Below are 25879 nucleotides of genomic sequence, written 5' to 3'. Positions count from 1 at the left end.
AACAAATGCCAAGTTTATGTGTGAAATGCTTACCTCTGTTTAACTCTCTGTGGTTTATTAAACACACAGACACTATGTCATTATTGTGTAGAGACAGTACAAGACTAGTTTAATTGATTATCATTTGGTTTTCACCACATCAACAACAGCCCAAAATCTCAAGCCTGTGGCCCTCAGTCAGTGGATTGGATTTTGTCCTCTGTTTTATCGTCTTAGGGTACAAATCCCCTATAATATATTAGTCAGCTAATTAAAGAATGAAACACTGTATTCCTGTGGGAGAAAAGCAAACCAAACACTGTTTTCACTAATTACATTTGTGGCTCGTTAGCGAGTCCAGCTAATATTTGTTATGTCAGATTAGGGCTGGTTGGGGTTAATCCAGGATCACTAGACTACATAACACTTTTTCATGTTCTTTCCATTCTAACGCATTCCTCTGCCTCGGTCATTACAACATGCGTGTAGAAGGTCTATTGTACAGTCCCTAGCTAGTAAACACATAACATGGTTACTCTTAAGACCCAGTGAACTTTAAATTGGGTTTGGGTTATTAATCAAATCAAATTTTACACAAGATGTAGACCTAAAAATAAAACATAATTAAAGAGCAACAGTAACATAACAGTAGCGAGGCTATATACAGGGGGTACTATGTAATATGTGTGTATATATATATATATATATATATATATATATATATATATATATATATATATATATATTTGTATATATATATATATTTGTATATATATATATATATATATATATATATATATATATGTGTATGTATGTATGTAGGTAGAGTTAAATTGACCATGCATAGATAATAAACAGAGTTTAGCAGCAGTGTAAAAGAGGGGGTGGGGGGGAGTAGTCTGGGCAGCCTTTTAATTAGCTGTTCAGGAGTCTTATGGCTTGGGGTTAGAAGCTGTTAAGAAGCCTTTTGGACCTATACTTGGTGCGCCGGTACCGCTTGACGTGTGGTAGCAGAGAGAACAGTCTATGAATAGGGTGGCTGGAGTCTTTGACAATTTTTAGGGCTTTCCTCTGACACCGCCTGGTATAAGGGTCCTGGATGGCAGGAAGCTTGGACCCAGTGGTGTACTGGGCCGTACGCACTAATCTCTGTACTGCCTTTTAGAATAAGGCTGTAACGTAACAAAATGTGGCAAAGGGGTCTGAATACTTTCCAAATGCATTGTACATTCTTTGTGATGGTCAGTTGACTTGTTGGTTAACGTTGCCAGGTTGTTTGCTGCCCCTGCCATAGGAGAGTAGGCTCATAAGGAAGGGTGGATGTTGAGTGCAGCGTAATCCAGAACATTTTTGTGCAGATTTTTCACAAAACATGGAGAGACTCTTTTGTCTCTGAAGTAGCAGGTTTTGAATGCAGTCCGGGGCCCAGCTACCCAGCACAACTACCTCTGCCTCTCAGATTGGGGTGGGTGTGGAAAATAGACACACATACTCTCTATCACTATGTGTATGTGTCTGTCTTTCTTACTCGCCCCCTCTCTTCCTGTCCCTCCCCCTCTCTTTCTCCCCCACTCCCTCTCTCTCTCTCTCTCTCTCTCTCTCTCTCTCATCACCCCTCCCCTCCCAGTTCCTGAGGGATTTGTCACCGTTTTTCTGGCTGAATCACTTGCATGCCCTGAGGGATTGGTTAGGGCTCAAGACACTCACCTCTCACTCTTCCTGTGCTAACCCCTCCACTCAGCCCCTCGCCGTAAAACGGAACTGGTTGCGTGATCAGCCTCAGTGTGACTGGCAGGAGGTGGAGAGTTCAGCTAAAACCCTACACACTAGGTAAACCTTTCAGTTTCCTTCCTTGATTACAGCTGTGAACAGACCCCAGACCCCAGACCTTCATATCTCTCTCTCTCTCCATTGTCACTCTCCATTCCTCTCTCTCTGGTGATAACGCTCCTCCTCTCTGGTGCTCCACACCTCTACTTCTCTCTCTCCATTCCTCCTCATCCTGGGTGGTAGGGCAGATGTGCTCCATGGGTTTTGCGCGGTCCCTGGGCTTTGCCCTTCTGCCCCTGGCTGTGTGCTGTATCATGGCCAACATCCTGCTGTTCTTCCCCGGAGGAGAGGTCCAATATGTCCAACAGGAGCGACTGTCCAGGCTGATCTGGTTCATGATGGGAATCGGAGGGGGAGGTGTGTTGGTGAGTGTTACTCTATTGTTACTACACAGGCTACAGTAGTATTATTGAGTTGACTGTTTATGGGTCAGATTTACAGGCTGTTCAGGGAATGAATGGTAGATTCAAATATAAATATAAAAATAACTTTCACGGTCAAAACAGTTGGTCTTCTAACAGTTAGTCTTGTGTATATACAGTGGGGCAAAAAAGTATTTAGTCAGCCACCAATTGTGCAAGTTCTACCACTTAAAAAGATGAGAGAGGCCTGTAATTTTCATCATAGGCACACTTCAGCTATGACAGACTAAATTGGGATTTTTTATGAATTTATTTGCAAATTGTGGTGGAAAATAAGTATTTGGTCAATAACAAAAGTTTATCTCAATACTTTGTTATATACCCTTTGTTGGTAATGACAGAGGTCAAACGTTTTCTGTAAGTCTTCACAAGGTTTTCACACACTGTTGCTGGTATTTTGGCCCATTCCTCCATGCAGATCTCCTCTAGAGCAGTGATGTTTTGGGGCTGACAACACAGACTTTCAACTCCCTCCAAAGATTTTCTATGGGGTTGAGATCTGGAGACTGGCTAGGCCACTCCAGGACCTTGAAATGCTTCTTACAAAGCCACTCCTTCGTTGCCCGGGCGGTGTGTTTGGGATCATTGTCATGCTGAAAGACCCAGCCACGTTTCATCTTCAATGCCCTTGCTGATGGAAGGAGGTTTTCACTCAAAATCTCACGATACATGGCCCCATTCATTCTTTCCTTTACACAGATCAGTCGTCCTGGTCCCTTTGCAGAAAAACAGCCCCAAAGCATGATGTTTCCACCCCCATGCTTCACAGTAGGTATGGTGTTCTTTGGATGCAACTCAGCATTCTTTGTCCTCCAAACACGACGAGTTGAGTTTTTACCAAGAAGTTCTATTTTGGTTTCATCTGACCATATGCCATATTCCCAATCTTCTTCTGGATCATCTAAATGCTCTCTAGCAAACTTCAGACGGGCCTGGACATGTACTGACTTAAGCAGGGGGACACGTCTGGCACTGCAGGATTTGAGTCCCTGGCGGCGTAGTGTGTTACTGATGGTAGGCTTTGTTACTTTGGTCCCAGCTCTCTGCAGGTCATTCACTAGGTCCCCCCGTGTGGTTCTGGGATTTTTGCTCACCGTTCTTGTGATAATTTTGACCCCACGGGGTGAGATCTTGCGTGGTGCCCCAGATCGAGGGAGATTATCAGTGGTCTTGTATGTCTTCCATTTCCTAATAATTGCTCCCACAGTTGATTTCTTCAAACCAAGCTGCTTACCTATTGCAGATTCAGTCTTCCCAGCCTGGTGCAGGTCTACAATTTTGTTTCTGGTGTCCTTTGACAGCTCTTTGGTCTTGGCCATAGTGGAGTTTGGAGTGTGACTGTTTGAGGTTGTGGACAGGTGTCTTTTATACTGATAACAAGTTCAAACAGGTGCCATTAATACAGGGAACGAGTAGAGGACAGAGGAGTCTCCTAAAGAAGAAGTTACAGGTCTGTGAGAGCTAGAAATCTTGCTTGTTTGTAGGTGACCAAATACTTATTTTCCACCATAATCTGCAAATAAATTCATAAAAAATCCTACAATGTGATTTTCTGGATTTATTTTCTCATTTTGTCTGTCATAGTTGAAGTGTGCCTATGATGAAAATTACAGGCCTCTCTCATCTTTTTAAGTGGGAGAACCTGCACAATTGGTGGCTGACTAAATACCTTTTTGCCCCACTGTATATTATTTTGGTCTTGTATTTCCTTTCTGATAATATCAGGTGGTAATCTGACACAATGAATTTATCTTGTGCTGATGTAAGAGGGCAGTTTGAGTGTGTGGCTAATCTGTATCCTGTATGTGTGTGTTTACCTTTCTGACAATGGGGACTTGCCTCATGGCTGTTTTCCTTACTGTGGAGATACTACAGGAGACAAAGGAAAACGGTTGTCAGCTCTTCCTCCGACAAGCTACCCCAGGAGTTGTATTTTCTTATTTGGAGGATTTGTCCAGAAACCCAGTCTAGGAATTAGCCACCATTTTATAAAACTGCTCTATAGACCATATGTTTGTGATTAGGGATGGTTGTACAGTACAGTGCTACAACCACAGAGCTCTTGATTGATTGAATTTATTAGATAATTAGATGTTGCAGGCTGCTCCAGCCGGAGACGACATCGCAAACACAAAACAATGATTGAAGATAAAAACACGATAAAGCCTGTAGGCTTATTTACATTGTGGTCCACATTTCGCAGTGAGATACTGGGCAAGACCGACTCTTTAGATGCACTCAATGTAATTCAAATCAACACATAGCCGTCTTGAGGATATTGTTTTATATAGAGGGTATACACTGAAATATCATACTGTGACAGACCCTGAGGTCTCCCGAATTGTGTGTCTCTGTAGATGTTTTTGCCTGCTGGAGTGTTCATCAGCCTGGGGAAGTGTACAGGCTGCTGTTGGAATGAAAGCTTCATGGTGAGGATTGATGCTTTGGTTACTTATTGTGATTTCAGCCAGTGATTCTATTACTGTGCAAAAAGCAAAGGTGACAGGTCAGCCTTGATGTGTTCTTCAGCTGAGGTTTTTTTTTTTTTTTTTTGTAAACCGTCAAAGTAGGTTAGTGGATGTTATTTGGTTTGTTACAAAAGGCTTTGATCCTATTAATAAAAGTACAGATGGTACAAAGGACTATTCTAACACTGTGAGGGACTATGCTAAGCTAATGCTATTAGGCTCATGAAAGGTAAGCTATGCCTCGCTAATCATACAAAGGGGCCATTGTAAACACTATTAGGGGGTACACTGTGTGAAGGATATGTGAAGGAGGCTTCACCATCAGGGAGTACAAAGCGTCTGGGCCAGGGAGAGGAGCTGAACCTTATCTGTGTATAAACTGGTTTGTAACAGTGATAAGCCAACATTTCTCATCACACAACCACACACTACTCCCAAGGGGATTGTTATGCAGTTGATCTGGGATTAACAGGTAGGCTTGAACCGTGTGTGTGTGTGTATATATATTTATATACTAATGTACAGTTTGTGTATTATGTAGATGTGTGGGTCAGTAATGGCAGCTCTAGTGGGTCTGGCCGGCTCGGGATACTGTTTCATCATCTCAGCCATGGCCATGTTGGAGGGACCTCAGTGCTTCACTGCTCTGGGATGGTCTTATCCCTTCGCCAATGAGGGAGGAAGGTTAGTTTTACCCTCTTCACACAGGAAATGTGAATTATTCTGGAAATATTCTAGCTATGTAGGTTTTTTTTAGGTGCCAAAATGCATTGGAAACAAATCCTCTGTGAGTGTGTGTGTCTGTGTTGTTCTGTTTTTGATTTGGAGTTAATTTTCTGTTGTGTGTCCACTTCCTATTGTGTGTGTGTGTTATGAAATGACATCCTGTCGAGTGAGTCACAGCTTCTTAACTCTAATTAATATCAAACTGTAATATACACAACTTTAATTTCTGTGTCTGTCCACAGGTACCTAATGGAGAAGGACACGTGGTCTAAGTGCCTGCAGCCTGTCAGCATTGTAGAGTGGAACGTGACCCTGATGTCCATCCTGCTGGGCCTCAGTGGGCTGGAGTTCATCATATGTGTCCTGCAGGTCATCAATGGGCTGGTGACAGCTGTCTGCAGACCCTGCTGCTACAAGCAGGACTACACCCTCAATGCCTAAACACACACATAGATGAGACACACACACACACACACACACACAGACACCTGCACACACACACATGTAAATTATACATACACACGCATGCATATAACATAAGATTGATGTGCATACACATGATATGACACATGCACACACATACGATACACGCCAGGAGCGTGTACAATGCCATGTGTTTAACATTGCTTTCCAAACACTCCTGGGGGTGCATCTTAATAGTCCAACTTCCTCTCCTTGTATCCTACATAGTCCCTGGGCCAGTTTCTAATCAGAAAGTGTGATTAATAAGCGAATGTTGTCTTATCCATGTATGAGGGAGAGATACCTGTCTGAATGTTCAGTTAATTTATAGTATTAATTTCAAAGCACTGTATTAGAAATACACTGAATGAATATGTGTATAATACAGACCAGAACTGTAGTATTTTTTTTTATGTTTGATGTCTTGAAGTCTACATTTTACTAAAGCACAAAAGTATATATTTTTTTGTATGAAAGTTTTGTCTTTTGTATTACTGTTTTCATTTTCTGAAAATTGTTGTCACGCAGATGCTAAATTGTTAAGGCCATTTTATATATTTAGTGCATTTGTCATATATTTTAGTGTTTGTGCCGCCTTAAATAAATACGTATTTTCCATTTGAATTGTTCTGATTATAATTTTTTGTAAACATGATACATTTGTCAACGGTGTATACTTTGATACTTATTTGAGTAAGGATAGACGGGTTGGTTGGTGAGCAACAAAACGGACACGTGCGCAACTACGAGGCAAAACAAACAGGGTTGACTTAGATTGTTGAAAACATGTCAATTATATTATGTCTCTAATGTTTATTGAAAATCTAAATATACTGAACAAAAATAAAAACGCAACATGTAAAGTGTTGGTCCCATGTTTCATGAGCTGAAATATAAGATCCCAGAAATGTTCCATATGCACAAAAAGCTTATTTATCTCAGATTTTGTGAACAAATTTGTTTTCATCCATGTTAATCAGCATTTCTCCTTTCCCAAGACAATCCATCCACCGGACATGTGTGGCACGTCAAGAAGATAATTAAACAGCCTGATCATTACACAGGTGCACCTTGTGCTTGGGACAATAAAATGCCACTCTAAATTGTGCAGTTTTGTTACACAACACAATGCCAGAGATGTCTCAGTGTTTTAGGGAGAGTGCAATTGGCATGCTGACTGCAGAAATGTCCACCAGAGCTGTTGCCAGAGAACTGAATGTTAAATTCAACATCGTTTGAGAATTTAACAGTAAGTCCAACTGGCCTCACAATCGCAGTCCAGGTGTAACGAGGCCAGCCCAGGACCTCCACATCCGGCTTCTTCACCTGCGGGATTGGCTAAGACCAGCCACCCAGACAGCTGATGAAACTGTGGGTTTGCACAACCCAAAAAATTCTGCACAAACTGTCAGAAACGTCTCAGGGAAGCTCTTCTGCTTGCTCGTCGTCCTCTCCAGGGTCTTGACCTGACTGCAGTTCGGTGTTGTAACCAACTTCAGTGGGCAAATGCTCACCTTCGATGGCCACTGGCACGTTTGAGAATTGCTCTTCACAGATGAATCCTGGTTTCAACTGTACCGGGCAGTTGGCAAACTGCGTGTTTGGTGTTGAGTGGTTTGCTAATAATGTTTTGAACAGTGTGCCTCATGGTGACGGTTTGGTTATGGTATGGGCAGTCATAACATTGACAATGACCACAATTGTATTTTATCAATGGAAATTTGAATGCACAGAGATACCGTGACGAGATCCTGAGGTCCATTATCATGCCATTCATCAACTGCCATCACCTCATGTTTCAGCATGATAACCGTATGTCGCAAGGATCTGTACACAATTCCTGGAAGATGAAAATGTCCCAGTTCTTCCATGGCCTGCATACTCACCAGACATGTTACCCATTGAGCATGTTTAGCATGCTCTGGATCGATGTGTACGACACATGTTCCAGTTCCTGCCAATATCCAGCAACTTCGCACAGCCATTGAAGAGGAGTGGGATAACATTGGCCATTGGTGTCAGAAATAAAGCTTTCTTTGTGGATAACAAAGGGTAGAATGATGTACACGGTGGCGTGTGTGTGTGTATGTGTATGTGTATGTGCGTGCCTTTATCCCCATGTCAGAGGTCTGTGTGTGGGGGTCTCACTTTGTGTTTGCAATGAGGCAATGAGGTCACACTTCCCGTCTGTGATTGGCTGTGTGAACCCATCACCCCAGTATCTATAGGCTGCGTGTCTGTCCAAAAGTTTCCTGACTGACTGTGCCAAAATGGGAGCTCTCCAGCGATCCTGTTCCTTCTACTGGGGTGTGCCACTACTGTGTCCTGTATCACACAGGAATATTTCATTGGAATTAAGGAGATCCAGTGGGATTATGGTCCAGCTGGGGAAAACAATCCTCATCAAAACGCTGAAGGAAGATGAGTGAGTAATTAAGTACAGCTCTAATTTACCTGTCATGTTTTGGGAATTTATAACATGAATGTGTAAGGAATTAGCGGAACACAGTATTGCCCGTGTAGTCCAGCAGATAGATAAATAATTGTGCATTTTATGAAAAATTTTATGAAAAATTACATTTGAATTAGTCATTAATGTGGCTATTATACAGAACTACACATCTTGTCACAAGCTTTGACGTCATCCCTCAAGGCACATTTCTACATGCAAACTCATCGACAAGTAGCAAGTAACATAGCAAGTAGATGTTATAGCCTTTTTAGTTTGTGTAAATAATTGATATTGTGTATTTCTCATGTGTATTCTTGTTTAGCATTTTTCAAATGACCTAGCATTTTTTTTATTACCCCTTGACCATTGTAGCGAATTAGCTAACCTCAGGTCTCTCTGTCGATCAGAAGCAAGGAAGGTTCTGTGCTATGCATTTTATTGTTTTCCGAGAGGCTTAACGAGGCCATTTTTGATAAGGTCAAAGGTCTATGGTTAGCTAGGTGCTTATGAAAATGTGTTAGATAACCACCAACTGTAGTTAAGTATACAACACACGTTACCTTCCTTACAAGTAAAAAGAAAACCAGCATAGGATAGCATAATGACTGTTGTGACATTTTTATTGACAAGTTCAGTGAGCTAGTCAGCTACTTTTTCACGTGGTGACATGCTAGTTAGCGTTAGCCCACCAAATCAAATCAAAGTTTATTAGTCACGTGCACCGAATACAACAGGTGTAGTAGACCTTACAGTGAAATGCTTACTTACAGGCTCTAACCAATAGTGCAAAAAAGGTATTAGGTGAACAATAAGTAGAGAAATAAAAACAACAGTAAAAAGACAGTGAAAAATACAAGTAGTGAGGCTACATGCAGACGCCGGTTAGTCGGGCTGATTGAGGTAGTATGTACATGTAGATATGGTTAAAGTGACGATGCAAATATGATGAACAGAGAGTAGCGGTAGTGTAAAAGAGGGGTTGGTGGGGGACTGGACCCTGTGGATGGACAAGTCAGTAACTTTTGAAATGTGATACAACAATGAATTTGTAGATTTATCTGCTGCGCATTATGTTCGTCGTGTTTGCGTATGGTTCTCATGACTTAAGATTGGGTGTTGAGGGACCACTTGTTACATTGTCCAAGGTGTGTTTGTGTTCTGATAAAGAGTACGTTTTCTGTTCAGGTAAAGATGGTATTACAGCGTTGAAAAATAACTACCACTGACTAAATGCCTCTTTACATTACATTACATTTAAGTCATTTAGCAGACGCTCTTATCCAGAGCGACTTACAAATTGGTGCATTCACCTTATGACATCCAGTGGAACAGTCACTTTACAATAGTGCATCTAAATCTTAAAGGGGGGTGAGAAGGATTACTTATCCTATCCTAGGTATTCCTTAAAGAGGTGGGGTTTCAGGTGTCTCCGGAAGGTGGTGATTGACCAGAGGTGGATGAACGCAGTGCCCTTGTTTGGGTGTAGGGCCTGATCAGAGCCTGGAGGTACTGAGGTGCCGTTCCCCTCACAGCTCCGTAGGCAAGCACCATGGTCTTGTAGCGGATGCGAGCTTCAACTGGAAGCCAGTGGAGAGAGCGGAGGAGCGGGGTGACGTGAGAGAACTTGGGAAGGTTGAACACCAGACGGGCTGCGGCATTCTGGATGAGTTGTAGGGGTTTAATGGCACAGGCAGGGAGCCCAGCCAACAGCGAGTTGCAGTAATCCAGACGGGAGATGACAAGTGCCTGGATTAGGACCTGCGCCGTTTACTGTGTGAGGCAGGGTCGTACTCTGCGGATGTTGTAGAGCATGAACCTACAGGAACGGGCCACCGCCTTGATGTTAGTTGAGAACGACAGGGTGTTGTCCAGGATCACGCCAAGGTTCTTAGCGCTCTGGGAGGAGGACACAATGGAGTTGTCAACCGTGATGGCGAGATCATGGAACGGGCAGTCCTTCCCCGGGAGGAAGAGCAGCTCCGTCTTGCCGAGGTTCAGCTTGAGGTGGTGATCCGTCATCCACACTGATATGTCTGCCAGACATGCAGAGATGCGATTCGCCACCTGGTCATCAGGAGGGGGAAAGGAGAAGATTAATTGTGTGTCGTCTGCATAGCAATGATAGGAGAGACCATGTGAGGTTATGACAGAGCCAAGTGACTTGGTGTATAGCGAGAATAGGAGAGGGCCTAGAACAGAGCCCTGGGGGACACCAGTGGTGAGAGCGCGTGGTGAGGAGACAGATTCTCGCCACGCCACCTGGTAGGAGCGACCTGTCAGGTAGGACGCAATCCAAGCGTGGGCCGCGCCGGAGATGCCCAACTCGGAGAGGGTGGAGAGGAGGATATGATGGTTCACAGTATCGAAGGCAGCCGATAGGTCTAGAAGGATGAGAGCAGAGGAGAGAGAGTTAGCTTTAGCGGTGCGGAGCGCCTCCGTGATACAGAGAAGAGCAGTCTCAGTTGAATGACTAGTCTTGAAACCTGACTGATTTGGATCAAGAAGGTCATTCTGAGAGAGATAGCGGGAGAGCTGGCCAAGGACGGCACGTTCAAGAGTTTTGGAGAGAAAAGAAAGAAGGGATACTGGTCTGTAGTTGTTGACATCGGAGGGATCGAGTGTAGGTTTTTTCAGAAGGGGTGCAACTCTCGCTCTCTTGAAGACGGAAGGGACGTAGCCAGCGGTCAGGGATGAGTTGATGAGCAAGGTGAGGTAAGGGAGAAGGTCTCCGGAAATGGTCTGGAGAAGAGAGGAGGGGATAGGGTCAAGCGGGCAGGTTGTTGGGCGGCCGGCCGTCACAAGACGCGAGATTTCATCTGGAGAGAGAGGGGAGAAAGAGGTCAGAGCACAGGGTAGGGCAGTGTGAGCAGAACCAGCGGTGTCGTTTGACTTAGCAAACGAGGATCGGATGTCATCGACCTTCTTTTCAAAATGGTTGACGAAGTCATCTGCAGAGAGGGAGGAGGGGCGGAGGATTCAGGAGGGAGGAGAAGGTGGCAAAGAGCTTCCTAGGGTTAGAGGCAGAAGCTTGGAATTTAGAGTGGTAGAAAGTGGCTTTAGCAGCAGAGACAGAAGAGGAAAATGTAGAGAGGAGGGAGCGAAAGGATGCCAGGTCCGCAGGGAGGCGAGTTTTCCTCCATTTCCGCTCGGCTGCCCGGAGCCCTGTTCTGTGAGCTCGCAATGAGTCGTCGAGCCACGGAGCGGGAGGGGAGGACCGAGCCGGCCTGGAGGATAGGGGGCATAGAGAGTCAAAGGATTCAGAAAGGGAGGAGAGGAGGGTTGAGGAGGCAGAATCAGGAGATAGGTTGGAGAAGGTTTGAGCAGAGGGAAGAGATGATAGGATGGAAGAGGAGAGAGTAGCGGGGAGAGAGAGCGAAGGTTAAGACGGCGCGATACCATCCGAGTAGGGGCAGTGTGGGAAGTGTTGGATGAGAGCGAGAGGGAAAAGGATACAAGGTAGTGGTCGGAGACTTGGAGGGGAGTTGCAATGAGGTTAGTGGAAGAACAGCATCTAGTAAAGATGAGGTCGAGCGTATTGCCTGCCTTGTGAGTAGGGGGGAAGGTGAGAGGGTGAGGTCAAAAGAGGAGAGGAGTGGAAAGAAGGAGGCAGAGAGGAATGAGTCAAAGGTAGACGTGGGGAGGTTAAAGTCGCCCAGAACTGTGAGAGGTGAGCCGTCCTCAGGAAAGGAGCTTATCAAGGCATCAAGCTCATTGATGAACTCTCCGAGGGGACCTGGAGGGCGATAAATGATAAGGATGTTAAGCTTGAAAGGGCTGGTAACTGTGACAGCATGAAATTCAAAGGAGGCGATAGACAGATGGGTAAGGGGAGAAAGAGAGAATGACCAATTGGGAGAGATGAGGATCCCGGTGCCACCACCCCGCTGACCAGAAGCTCTCGGGGTGTGCGAGAACACGTGGGCGGACGAAGAGAGAGCAGTAGGAGTAGCAGTGTTATCTGTGGTGATCCATGTTTCCGTCAGTGCCAAGAAGTCGAGGGACTGGAGGGAGGCATAGGCTGAGATGAACTCTGCCTTGTTGGCCACAGATCGGCAGTTCCATAGGCTACCGGAGACCTGGAACTCCACGTGGGTCGTGCGCGCTGGGACCACCAGATTAGGGTGGCCGCGGCCACGCGGTGTGGAGCGTTTGTATGGTCTGTGCAGAGAGGAGAGAACAGGGATAGACAGACACATAGTTGACAGGCTACAGAAGAGGCTACGCTAATGCAAGGAGATTGGAATGACAAGTGGACTACACGTCTCGAATGTTCAGAAAGTTAAGCTTACGTAGCAAGAATCTTATTGACTAAAATGATTAAAATGATACAGTACTGCTGAAGTAGGCTAGCTGGCAGTGGCTGCGTTGTTGACTTTGTAGGCTAGCTGGCAGTGGCTGCGTTGTTGACACTACACTAATCAAGTCGTTCCGTTGAGTGTAATAGTTTCTACAGTGCTGCTATTCGGGGGCTAGCTGGCTAGCTAGCAGTGTTGATTACGTTACGTTGCGTTAAAAGAACGACAATAGCTGGCTAGCTAACCTAGAAAATCGCTCTAGGCTACACAATTATCTTTGATACACAGACGGCTATGTAGCTAGCTATGTAGCTAGCTACGATCAAACAAATCAAACCGTTGTGCTGTAATGAAATGAAATGAAAATGTGATACTACCTGTGGAGCGAAGCAGAATGCGACCGGGTTGTTGAGTGCGGAAGTTCTATTCAGTAGACGTTGGCTAGCTGTTGGCTAGCTAGCAGTGTCTCCTACGTTAAGGACGACAAATAGCTGGCTAGCTAACCTCGGTAAATTAAGATAATCACTCTAAGACTACACGCTCTAAACTACACAATTATCTTAGATACGAAGACAGCAAAGACAACTATGTAGCTAGCTAACACTACACTAATCAAGTCGTTCAGTTGAGTGTAATAGTTTCTACAGTGCTGATATTCGGTAGACGGTGGACGTTTGCTAGCTGGCTAGCTGCTGGGCAGATAGCAGTGTAGACTACGTTAGGACGACGAAATACGAAGTTGCAATAGAAGTGCTGACTGTTTCACTTTGTTGTCCTCTTTCTTTTCCTTTTTCTTCTGTCCTTCTTTTGTCCTTATTTTGTCTTCCTTTCTTCTGTTAACTAGATATTTTTTGTTGTTATTCTTTGTAAGCCAGTTAGCTTCTTCCAGGAGAGTCCCTAGCAACTGCTTAGCAACAACTGCTTAGCCTCTTTGTTTTCCAGTCCAACAGATGTGCATCCCTCAGACCATTTGGGACATTGAAATCCTGTGCCAGTGTGAACAGAGCGCGAGCGTTCAGTTGTGGAGGCTACAGCTTGTGGGTGGACAGGTCAGTAACTCATCAAATATGATACAATATGGCGTAAAACATAGGATTTGTAGATACATTGAAATTTAGACTTTATGTCCCCTTTTACCCATGTTTTAGACATCAGGCACACCCCACGAGAAGTAGTGCATGATCAACACCACCCTCAGCAAGGAGATCTGCTCTCTCACCCTCTCACTCTGGGGGTAAGACATAATTTAAACATTACAGATATAAATTCCCACTGTGCCCGTGATAAAATGCAATGTGAATTGTGTTAATGAAACTGAGGAGATGCACTCAGACCAGCTTTTGTGATTGAACTTACGTTTAACTACATTACTTTAGTTGGCTGCTTTGAGCAAAACTTGAATGGAATAGAATCTATTCTAGGAGCCTATTGTTTGTGTGTGAGGAGGGTCTTCACGGAGGCTGTAAGACCCTCCCTCCTTGATATAGAAATCCTTCGACTTCACTGCCTCTTCAATGGTAAGATCCCTTGCACCAGACCCACTAGACCTCCACCACTGCTGTGGTGCCCACCAGACCATCCAGTATGTCACCCAGGATCCCTGACCCAAAGCCCTGACTCCTGCACATCTATCCCTGTAGCCATTTGAATGCCTTGATGCCCTCTGCTTAGTTATGTGCCCCACTTTACAGACAACACCCGATCCAACGACTGTGATTTGAGGACCATTTTTAGCAACGACGGAGTAACCACTGCTCCACAATTGCTGGCCGTCTACCTCCCTCTCCTCATCAAATCAAAATCAAATCAAACTTTATTTGACACACGTGCCCGAATACAACAAGTGTAGACTTCACCGTGAAATGCTTAATTACAAGCCCTTAACCAACAGTGCAGTTCAAGAAGAAGAAAATACTTACCAAGTAGGCTAAAATAAAAAACAATAATAAAAAGTAACACAATAAGAATAATGAGGCTATATACAGGGGGCACCGGTACCGAGTCAGTGTGCAAGGATACAGGCTAGTTGAGGTAATCTGTACATGTAGGTGGGGGCGAAGTGACTATGCATAGGTTGAAAAACAAAACAGTGAGTAGCAGCAGTGTACAAAAGAGTGGGGGGGTGTCAATGTAAATTGTCCGGTGGCGATTTTTATGAATTGGCTTATGGGTAGAAGCTATTGAGGAGCCTTTTGGTCCTAGACTTGGCGCTCCGGTACCGCTTGCCGTGCGGTAGCAGAGAAAACAGTCTTGGGTGACTAGACTGGAGTCTCTGACAATTTTATGGGCTTTCCTCTGACACCGCCTATTATATAGGTCCTGGATTTTTTTATATTTTTTATTTCACCTTTATTTAACCAGGTAGGCTAGTTGAGAACAAGTTCTCATTTGCAACTGTGACCTGGCCAAGATAAAGCATAGCAGTGTGAACAGACAACACAGAGTTACACATGGAGTAAACAATTAACAAGTCAATAACACAGTAGAAAAAAGGGGGAGTCTTGCAGAATGCCAGTTCATGGTCAGGCGCATTCCTCATGATATCGCCATGCATTCCATTACTCTGTAGACAAAAACGAATGCTCCGGTTGGAACGTTATTGGATATATATGATACCTACATCCTGAAGATTGATTATGTACTTAATTTGACCAGTTTATTCGACCTGGAATATAACTTTTTAAAGTTTTTGTCCGAGTTCGCCTGGACTGGCGCCAGCGTTTGGACATGTGAACTAAACGTGCTAGCAAAAGTAGCTAATTGGACACTAATAATGGACATTATTGAACAAAACAACGATTTATTGTGGATTCCTGGCACTGCATTCTGATGAAAGATCATCAAAGATAGGGAAATATTTATGATGTAATTTCTATTGACTCCAACATGGCGGAGAAATGTTGTGTACTTCTGAGCGCAGTCTCAGATTATTGCATGGTACTCTCATTAAGCTGGTTGAGAGAATGTCAAGAGTGTGCAAAGCTGTCATCAAGGCAATGTGTGGCTGCAAAGTGTGGAATCTCAAATTTAAAATATATTTAGATTTGTTTAACACTTTTTTGGTTACTACATGACTCCATATGTGTTATTTCATAGTGCTGATGTCTTCACTATTATTCTACAATGTAGCAGTTAGTAAAAATAAAGAAAAAACATTGAATGAGTGGTGCATCCAAACTTTTGACTGGTACTCTACATATTTAAGCATCTAAACTCAGCAAAAAAATAAACGTTCTCTCACTGTCAACTGCATTTATTTAACATGTGTAAATATTTGTATGAACATAACAAGATTCTACAACTGAGACATAAACTGAACAAGTTCCACACATGTGACTAACAGAAATGGAATAATGTGTCCCTGAACAAGGGAAGGGGGGACAAAATCAAAAGTAACAGTCAGTTTCTGGTGTGGCCACCAGCTGCATTAAGTACTGCAGTGCATCTCCTCCTCATGGACTGCACCAGATTGGCCACTCTTCCACCAAGGAACCTGCAAGTTCCCAGACATTTCTGGGGGAATGTCCCTAGCCCTCACCCTCCGATCCAACAGGTCCCAGACGTGCTCAATGGGATTGAGATCCGGGCTCTTTGCTGGCCATGGCAGAACACGGACATTCCTGTCTTGCAGTGAATCATGCACAGAACGAGCAGTATGGCTGGTGGCATTGTCATACTGGAGGGTCATGTCAGGATGATGTCTTCCCTGTAACGCATAGCATTGTGGTGTGGGGCTGTGCTTTGGCAAAGTGGCTGGGGTTATATCCTTCCTGTTTGGCCCTGTCCGGGGGTGTCCTCGGATGGGGCCACAATGTCTCCTGACCCCTCCTGTCTCAGCCTCCAGTATTTATGCTGCAGTAGTTTATGTGTCGGGGTTGCTAGGGTCAGTTTGTTATATCTGGAGTACTTCTCCTGTCCTATTCGGTGTCCTGTGTGAATCTAAGTTTGTGTTCTCTAATTCTCTCCTTCTCTCTTTCCTTCTCTCTCTCGGAGGACCTGAGCCCCAGGACCATGCCCCAGGACTAGCTGACATGATGACTCCTTGCTCTCCCCAGTCCACCTGAATGTGCTGCTGCTCCAGTTTCAACTGTTCTGCCTTATTATTATTCGACCATGCTGGTCATTTATGAACATCTTGGCCATGTTCTGTTATAATCTCCACCCGGCACAGCCAGAAGAGGACTGGCCACCCCACATATGCTCTCTCTAATTCTCTCTTTCTTTCTCTCTCTCGGAGGACCTGAGCCCTAGGACCATGCCCCAGGACTACCTGACATGATGACTCCTTGCTGTCCCCAGTCCACCTGACCGTGCTGCTGCTCCAGTTTCAACTGTTCTGCCTTATTATTATTCGACCATGCTGGTCATTTATGAACATTTGAACATCTTGGCCATGTTCTGTTATAATCTCCACCCGGCACAGCCAGAAGAGGACTGGCCACCCCACATAGCCTGGTTCCTCTCTAGGTTTCTTCCTAGGTTTTGGCCTTTCTAGGGAGCTTTTCCTAGCCACCGTGCTCCTACACCTGCATTGCTTGCAGTTTGGGGTTTTAAGCTGGGTTTCTGTACAGTACTTTGAGATATCAGCTGATGTACGAAGGGCTATATAAATAAATACATTTGATTTGATTTAAATCATTGAGATTGCCTGCAATGACAACAAGCTCAGTCCGATGATGCTGTGACACACCGCCCCAGACCATGACGGAACCTTCACCTCCAAATCGATCCGCTCCAGAGTACAGGCCTCAGTGTAATGCTCATTCCTTCGACGATAAATGCAAATCCAACCATCACCCCTGGTGAGACAAAAACGCAACTCGTCAGTGAAGAGCACTTTGTGCAATCCTGTCTGGTCCAGCAACGGTGGGTTTGTGCCCATAGGCAACGTTGTTGCCGGTGATGTCTGGTGAGGACCTGCCTTCCAACAGGCCTACAAACCCTCAGTCCAGCCTCTCTCAGCCTATTGCGGACAGTCAGCACTGGTGGAGGGATTGTGCGTTCCTGGTGTAACTTGGGTAGTTGTTGTTACCATCTTGTACCTGTCCCGCAGGTGTGATGTTCGGATGTACCGATCCTGTGCAGGTGTTTTACACGTGGTCTGCCACTGCGAGGTCAATCAGCTGTCTGGCCTGTCTCCCTGTAGCGCTGTCTTAGGCGTCTCACAGTAACGGACATTGTAATTCATTGCCCTGGCCACATCTGCAGTCCTCATGCATCCTTGCAGTATGCCTAAGGCACATTCATGAAGATGAGCAGGGATATTGGGCATCTTTTCTTGTGTTTTTCAGAGTCAGTAGAAAGGCCTCTTTAGTGTCCTAATTTTCCATAACTGTGACCTTAATTGCCTACCGTCTGAGAGCTGTTAGTATCTTAACGACCGTTCCACAGGTGCATGTTCATTCATTGTTTATGGTTCATTTGAACAAGCATGGGAAACAGTGTTTAAACCCTTTAGCATGAAGATCTGTGAATTATCTTTGAAAGACAGGGTCCTGAAAAAGGGACGTTTCTTTTTTCCTGAGTTTATATAGGCCTTAAAGTGGTTGAAAAAGTATCCAATTGTCATACTTGCGTAAAAGTAAAGATACCTCAATAGAAAATGATTCAAGTAAAAGTGAGTCACCCAGTAAAATAGTAATCGAGTAGAAGTCTAAAAGTGATTGCTTTTAAATTTACTTAAGTATCAAAAGTAAATGTAATTGCTCAAATATACTTAAGTATCAAAAGTAAAAGTATACATTTAAAATTCCTTATATTGGGCCATTTTCTTGGTTTTATTTTATTTACGGGTAGCGAGGGACACTAGCGAGCCCACCAGATCAGAGGCAGTAGGGATGACCAGGGATGTTCTCTTGATAAGTGCACAAATTCAACCATTTTCTTGTCCTGCTAAGCATTTAAAATGTAACGAGTACTTTTTGGTGTTGGGTAAAATTCATGGAGTAAAAAGTACATTATTTTCTTTAGGAATGTAGTATAGCAAAAGTACATAAACATAAATAGTAATGTACAGATATCCAAAAAAACGACTTAAGTAAAAATACTTTAAAGTACTTCTTAAGAACTTTACACCACTGAGGCCTTATAAAGTGTTTATGAAGGCTTCATTATAGCCTTGTATGACGATCCTGATCTCGGGGTCAGATAAAGTCTCTGTCTCTGCTGCAGGCATCTGCGGACAGCTGTTTGGGAACCTGCAGGTTCTGAACATGGTGGTGGAGGACAGGGTGTACTGGTACCTGAAGGGGATGGGCAATGAGGTGGACATCCACACTGCCTACTTCCATGGATGCATTGACCAGGGCAGTAATTAAGTGGTAACACTCCCGGCACTTGTCGAATAAAAATCTCCCCACTGGAGACCAGGGTTCAATCTCTGCAGTCACAGTTTCACCCACCTGCCTGTATCCTCTTCTGATTTCTATACGGTCTCAATGAATAAAAGGTAAGGTCCTATATGTGACAAGTTTTAAAAAAATAATTAGGTGAGGTAAACCTTTCCTGAAATATGCATGATATGCCTTATATATGTTTTCTTCAAGCTGGTTACTTACCTGTTTTTTTTTAAATATATAAAATCAAATAAAACTTAGGGTCACATATAGGAACTTACCTTTTGTTCATTGAGACCTTTTAGTCATTGGGACCCACAGGGTTTGCAGACTTTTATTCTAGCCCAGGAATAACAATGAATCTGAATTTCTCTCGTCCGGTGTTCCCCAGCTTAGTGGAAGGTCCTACCGGACAGTCATGTTTCACCTATCCTCAGCCACCTTCCAGACGGTGAAGATGAAGCCTCAGTACCCTGGCTCCTGGTTGCTGCACTTCCACATCATGGCTGGTATGGAGACCATCTACACCACCATTGAGAAAGGTGAGGAGTGTGTGAGTTCACTATGTGAAGAGCGGTGTTACCTTAGCGTGTGTGTGTGTGTCTGTTTATTTAATCATTTTGCTGTTACTCCTACTTGTGAATGCTCATACAACTAACCTCTCTGTGTGTTTTTGTGTCTTCAGTATAAAGTTTATTTTTTGGATGAACGTGGTGCAAAACTTCATTAGAACACAGAAACAGCTAATAAAGCTATTTACATCTCTTCAGTAATTATATAGTGACCTCATATTCCACACAAGGAGCACACTGACCACAAACTGAACACATTAATGAACTAAACGGATTTAATACAGGAGTGATAAGTATAATATTTTATCATTATCTGTTGTCTAGTAGTCTTTTTAATAGCTAGGGCCATCTACTTTAAACCTCTTAAGCTGAAAGTCCCTGATAAATCAAGCAGTAGAATAACTTATTTTTTTTAAGTGTATGTTTACTTTACTTATTTTATTTATTTCACACCATTTTATAAGACAGCCATCCAAACTGTTTTAGGACCATGTAAAGAATCTCTGTAAAATAAGCTTGTATTTGCCTCCCTCTGGTGGTCGGCTTTATATCATATCAATTTATATCACAACACTGCAACCTCAAATTCAAATCAAATTTTATTGGTCACATACACATGGTTAGCAGATGTTAATGCGAATGTAGCAAGATGCTTGTGCTTCTATTTCCCGACCGTGCAGTAATATCTAACAAGTAATCTAACAATTAAACAACTAACTTATATACACACAAGTGTAAAGGAATGAATAAGAATATGTACATAGAAATATATGGATGAGCGATGGCCGAACGGCATAGGCAAGATGCAGTAGATGGTATAGAGTACAGTATATACATATTAGATGAGTAGTGTAGGGTATGTAAACATTATATAAAGTGGCATAGTTTAAAGTGACTTAGTGATACATTTATTACATCCAATTTTTAATTATTAAAAGTGGCTAGAGATTTGAGTCATTATGTTCGCAGCAGCCACTCAATATTAGTGATGGCTTTTTAACAGTCTGAGGGCCTTGAGATAGAAGCTGTTTTTCAGTCTCTCGGGCCCAGCTTTGTTGCACCTGTACTGACCACGCCTTCTGGACGATAGCGGGGTGAACAGGCAGTGGCTAGGGTGGTTGTTGTCTTTGATGATCTTTTTGGCCTTCCTGTGACATCAGGTGGTGTAGGTGTCCTGGTAGTTTGCCCCTGGTGATGCGTTGTGCAGACCTCACAAACCTCTGGAGAGCCTTACGATTGTGGGCGGAGCAGTTTCCGTACCAGGCGGTGATACAGCCCGACAGGATGCTCTCGATTGTGCATCTGTAAAAGTTTGTGAGTGTTTTCGGTGACAAGCCAAATTTCTTCAGCTTCCTGAGGTGCTATTGCGCCATCTTCACCACGCTGTCTGTGGGTGGACCATTTCAGTTTGTCCGTGATGTGTACATTGAGAAACTTAGAACTTTCCACCTTCTCCACTAATGTCCAAATGATGTGGATGGGGGAATGCTCCCTCTGCTGTTTCCTGAAGTCCACGATTATCTCCTTTGTTTTGTTGACGCTGAGTGTGAGGTTATTTTCCTGATAAACTCCCGAGGGCCCTCACCTCCTCCCTGTAGGCCGTCGCGTCGTTGTTGGTAATCAAGCCTACCACTGTAGTGAAGTCTGCAAACTTGATGATTCAGTTGGAGAAATGCATGGCCACGCAGTCATGGGTGAACATGGAGTACAGGAAAGGGCTGAGAACGCACCCTTGTGGGGTCCCAGTGTTGAGGATCAGCGGGGTGGAGATGTTGTTTCCTACCCTCACCAACAGGGGGCGGCCCATCAGAAAGTCCAGGACCCAGTTGCACAGGGCGGGGACGAGACCCTGAGTTTGGAGGGGTCGATGATGACACTATGGTGTTAAATGCTGAGCTGTAATTGATGAACAGCATTCTTACATAGGTATTCCTCTTGTCCAGATGGGTTAAGGCAGTGTGCAGTGTGATTGCTATTGCGTCGTCTGTGGACCTATTGGGCGGTAAGCAAATTGGAGTGGGTCTAGGGTGTCAGGTAGGGTGGAGGTGATATGATCCTTGACTAGCCTCTCAAAGCACTTCATGATGACGGAAGTGAGTGCTACGGGGCGATAGTCATTTAGCTCAGTTACCTTAGCTTTCTTGGGAACAGGAACAATGGTGGCCCTCTTGAAGCATGTGGGAACAGCAGACTGGGATAGGGATTGATTGAATATGTCCGTAAACACCAGCCAGCTGGTCTGCGCATGCTCTGAGGACGCGGCTAGGGATGCTGTCTGGGCCGGCAGCCTTGCGAGGGTTAACATGTTTAAATGTTTTACTCACGTTGGCTGCGGTGAAGGAGAGCCCGCAGGTTTTGGTAGAGGGCCGTGTCAGTGGCACTGTATTGTCCTCAAAGCGAGTAGAGAAGTTGTTTAGTTTGTCTTGGAGCAAGACATCAGTGTCAGCGACTAGGCTGGTTTTCTTTTTGTAATCCGTGATTGACTGTAGACCCTGCCACATACGTCTCGTGTCTGAGCCGTTGAATTGTGACTCTACTTTGTCTCTATACTGACGCTTAGCTTGTTTGATTGCCTTGCGGAGGGAATAGCTACACTGTTTGTATTCGGTCATGTTTCCGGTCGCCTTGCCATGATTAAAAGCAGTGGTGTGCGCGAATGCTACCATCAATCCACGGTTTCTGGTTGGAGAGGGTTTTAAAAGTCACCGTGGGTACAACATCACTGATGCACTTGCTAATAAACTCGCCCACCGAATCAGCATATACATCAATGTTGTTGTCTGAGGCTTTACGGAACATATCCCAGTCCACGTGATCGAAGCAATCTTGAAGCGTGGAATCAGATTGGTCGGACCAGCGTTGAACAGACATGAGCACGGGCGTTTCCTGTTTTAGTTTCTGTCTATAGGCTGGGAGTCGTGGTCAGATTTGCCGAAAGGAGGGCGAGGGAGGGCTTTTGTATGCGTCGCGGAGGTTAGAGTAGCAATGATCCAGAATTTTGCCTGCCCGGGTCGCACATTCGATATGCTGATAAAATTTAAGGAGCCTTGTTTTCAGATTAGCCTTGTTAAAGTCCCCAGCTACAATAAATGCAGCCTCAGGTATGTGGTTTCCAGTTTCCATAGAGTCCCAAAAAGTTATTTCAGGGCCGTCGAGGTGTCTGCTTGGGGGGGGGATATGCACGGCTGTGATTATAATCGAAGAGAATACTCTTGGTAGATAATGTGGTCGGCATTTGATTGTAAGGAATTCTAGGTCAGGTGAACAAAAGGACTTGAGTTCCTGTATGTTGTTATGATCACACCCCAATTAGTTAATCATAAGGCATACACCCCCGCCCTTCTTCTTACCAGAGACATGTTTGTTTCCCGTTGGCGCGATGCGTGAAGAAACCTGGTGGCTATACCAACTCTGATAATTTATCCCGAGGGAGCCATTTCTCCGTGAAACGGAGGATGTTACAATCTCTGATGTCTCTCTGGAAGGCAACCCTTGCTCGAATTTCGTCTACCTTGTTGTCAAGAGACTGGACATTGGCGAGTAGCATATTCGGGAGCGGTGAGCGATGTGCCCGTCTACGGAGCCTGACCAGAAGACCGCTCCGTCTGCCCCTTCTGCCGCGCCGTTGTTTTGGGTCGCCTACTGGGATCGATCAATTGTCCTGGGTGGGGGACCAAACAGAGGATCCGCTTCGGGAAAGTCATATTCCTGGTAAGTTAACGTTGCTCTTATATCCAATAGTTCTTCCCGGCTGTATATAATAAGACTTAAGATTTCCTGGGGTAGCAGTGTAAGAAATAATACATACAAAAATAATATAAAATAATGCATTGATAAAATATTGCCATAGCAATATTGTCATAGCGAAACAGTGCAAAACTGCTGTCAGTTAAACTTAAGTGCTGCCTGTCTTCCCTGTACCCTACTTGATGTGTGAACTGCTGACTGCACATAAATTGCTGATGATTGTTGACACATCAACCAGGATTAACGGGGCAGGGCAATTTGTGACTTGTTTTGATAATCAGTGGCTGTATTGGAGGCGGAGTGGTCTCTCCTCTCCTAGGCAATCAGCAATTAGTACAGGGAGGCATGCTCTTCACCTCTACTAGGCAATTAGCAATTAGTACAGGGAGGCATGCTCTTCACCTCTACTAGGCAATTAGCAATTAGTACAGGGTGGCATGCTCTTCACCTCTACTAGGCAATTAGCAATTAGTACAGGGTGGCATGCTCTTCACCTCTACTAGGCAATTAGCAATTAGTACAGGGTGGCATGCTCTTCACCTCTACTAGGCAATTAGCAATTAGTACAGGGAGGCATGCTCTTCACCTCCACTAGGCAATTAGCAATTAGTACAGGGAGGCATGCTCTTCACCTCTACTAGGCAATTAGCCATTTGTGTTACTACTTCAGTCTCTCCTGGTTTCTAGTTAGCAAAACTAAAACCGTCGCTGAAAACAAAGACAGTTCTGCTGAGTTGTTTGAGGAAGGAAAGAGAAGGCCCCACACCACTCTCACTTATCTTAGCATGTTATTTTCTGCTTCTCTTTTTGCACTTTTGTAGCTTTGTCAACTATGTGTGTGTGTTCTATATCTGTTCACTCCTCTCCCAGTTGGCTTTCCAGACACTCCCCACCCCTTGGCTGCAAACCCTTCTAATTGAATGTACCCTGCGCATACAACCCATGTCACATTCTGGGTCTCTGGCAGCGTTTGGAACTGACAATCTGCTGCAGAGAACGCAGAGTTTGTCTCAGCCTATGCTGCCCTTCAGTCCCTTGACTTTTTGGCCCTGACAGAGCTGTGGATCAACCCAGAGAACACTGCTACTCTTGCAGTTCTCTCATCTGACTACATTTTCTCTCAAAGTCCAAGAGCTTCTGTTCGTCTCGGTGGCAGCACACTAATTTCTCTGACTGGAGATTTTCTCCCTCACCTGTCCATCTCCTTATTTGAATTCCATGATGTCACTTGTCCACTCAAGCTTAACATTGTCATCTATCGCCCACCTGGTGACTTTGGAGTTTTCTTCCATGAGCTTGGACACCTTGATAGGCTCATTTCCTGACGATGGCTCACCGTTCTCTGTACTTGGTTACTTCTACCTCCCAATATCTGCCCTCAAATCATTTCTTTCCCCTCCCCTCTTTTTGACCACAACCTTTTCCAATCCCCTCCAACTCACAAAGCAGGGAATACGCTTGAACTCCTCTTTACTAGAGGCTGTTTGCCTACTAATCTCACTGCAATCTCACTGCAAACCCCCTCCGGGTCTCTGATCGCTACTTTGTTTCCTGATTCGACCCTACACTCCTCCCTTTCTGCATCCTATGATTCACACTGTCCCCTTTCATCCTGGCCCGGCTTGGACTTAACCTCCTGCTCCGTGGCTGAGTGACTCATTGCGAGCTTGCAGAACCGGGCTGGTAGCTGAGACAAATGGAGAAAAACTAAACTGCCGGAGGACCTGTCATCCTTTCACGCCCTCCACCTTCTCTTCCTCTGTATACGCTGCTAAAGCCACTTTCTATCAATCTACACATCAAGCTTCTGCTTCTAACCCGAGGGAACTCTTCCCCCCCCTCATCTGCGGACGACATTGTCAAGCACTTTGAAAAGGTTGACGACATCCGCTCCTCAATCACTCAGCCTACTGAGTCACTAGTCCCACTCACGCAGAATTACCTTACGCCCTGACCTCTTTCTCCCCTCGCTCTCCAGATGAAATCCTGCGACTAGGGAGGTCTGACCGCCGACAACCTTCCCGCTCGACCCCATCCCCTCCAGATCATCTCTGGAGAGCTTCTCCCATTCCTCACTTCCCTCATCCCTGACCACTGGCTGTGTCCCCTCTGACTTCAAAACGGCCCGAATCACTCCCCTCAAGAAACAAACACTCATCTGATGTCACCTATAGACCTGTATCCCTTTTATTTCCAAAACACTTGAGCGTGCGGTCTCTGCTCAACTCTCTCGGCATCTCTCTCAGAACCATCTCTTGACCTTAACCAGTCAGGCTTCAAGACGGGTCACTCAACTGAGACTACTCTTGTCACAGAGACTCTTCGCACTGCCAAAGATCACTCTCTCTCCTCTGTTCTCATCCTTCTAGATCTAGCCGCTCCCTTCAACACAGTGAACTATCAGATCCTCTCCACCCTCTCAGGGCTGGGTGTCCCAGGCTCCGCAAACTCTTGGATTGTGTCCTACCTGGCAGGCCACTCCTAACAGGTGACGTGTGCACCACATACACTCACTTTTGGTGTGTCTCTCCATCACTGTTGACAACTCCAATATCGCCCTCCTGGACCCTAGATGACCGTCAAAGCTTGCG

General features: G+C 44.7%; 1 protein-coding gene and 1 long non-coding RNA gene across 4 annotated transcripts; both read left to right on the top strand.

Moving 5' to 3' along the window:
• The first annotated feature begins 1645 nt into the window (after window positions 1-1645).
• LOC118358697 (transmembrane 4 L6 family member 1-like) lies at window positions 1646-6511 on the top strand. 3 transcript variants are annotated; one of them, XM_035736627.2, is made up of 5 exons: window positions 1646-1809; window positions 1993-2174; window positions 4589-4660; window positions 5241-5383; window positions 5668-6511. In XM_035736627.2, exons 2-5 carry the CDS (start codon window positions 1998-2000, stop codon window positions 5864-5866), a joined length of 591 nt encoding a protein of 196 aa, XP_035592520.1. In that variant the 5' UTR covers window positions 1646-1809; window positions 1993-1997; the 3' UTR covers window positions 5867-6511. The 3 variants fall into 3 exon arrangements, with proteins under 3 accessions (XP_035592520.1, XP_035592523.1, XP_035592522.1); XM_035736629.2 differs by having other exon boundaries at window positions 1648-1809; window positions 1998-2174; XM_035736630.2 differs by lacking the exon at window positions 4589-4660.
• Window positions 6512-13596: 7085 nt separating this feature from the next.
• Window positions 13597-19619, top strand: LOC118358696 (uncharacterized). Its single transcript, XR_004820514.2, has 3 exons — window positions 13597-13683; window positions 13783-13868; window positions 18806-19619. It is a non-coding gene; the product is annotated as an uncharacterized LOC118358696 (long non-coding RNA).
• The last annotated feature ends 6260 nt before the right edge of the window (window positions 19620-25879 follow it).

Source organism: Oncorhynchus keta, chromosome 26 (assembly GCF_023373465.1).
Source record: "Oncorhynchus keta strain PuntledgeMale-10-30-2019 chromosome 26, Oket_V2, whole genome shotgun sequence".
Lineage (NCBI taxonomy): Eukaryota > Metazoa > Chordata > Actinopteri > Salmoniformes > Salmonidae > Oncorhynchus > Oncorhynchus keta.
The sequence above is the reverse complement of the archived record's forward strand: the minus strand, read 5'-3'. Positions and strand labels throughout refer to the sequence as shown.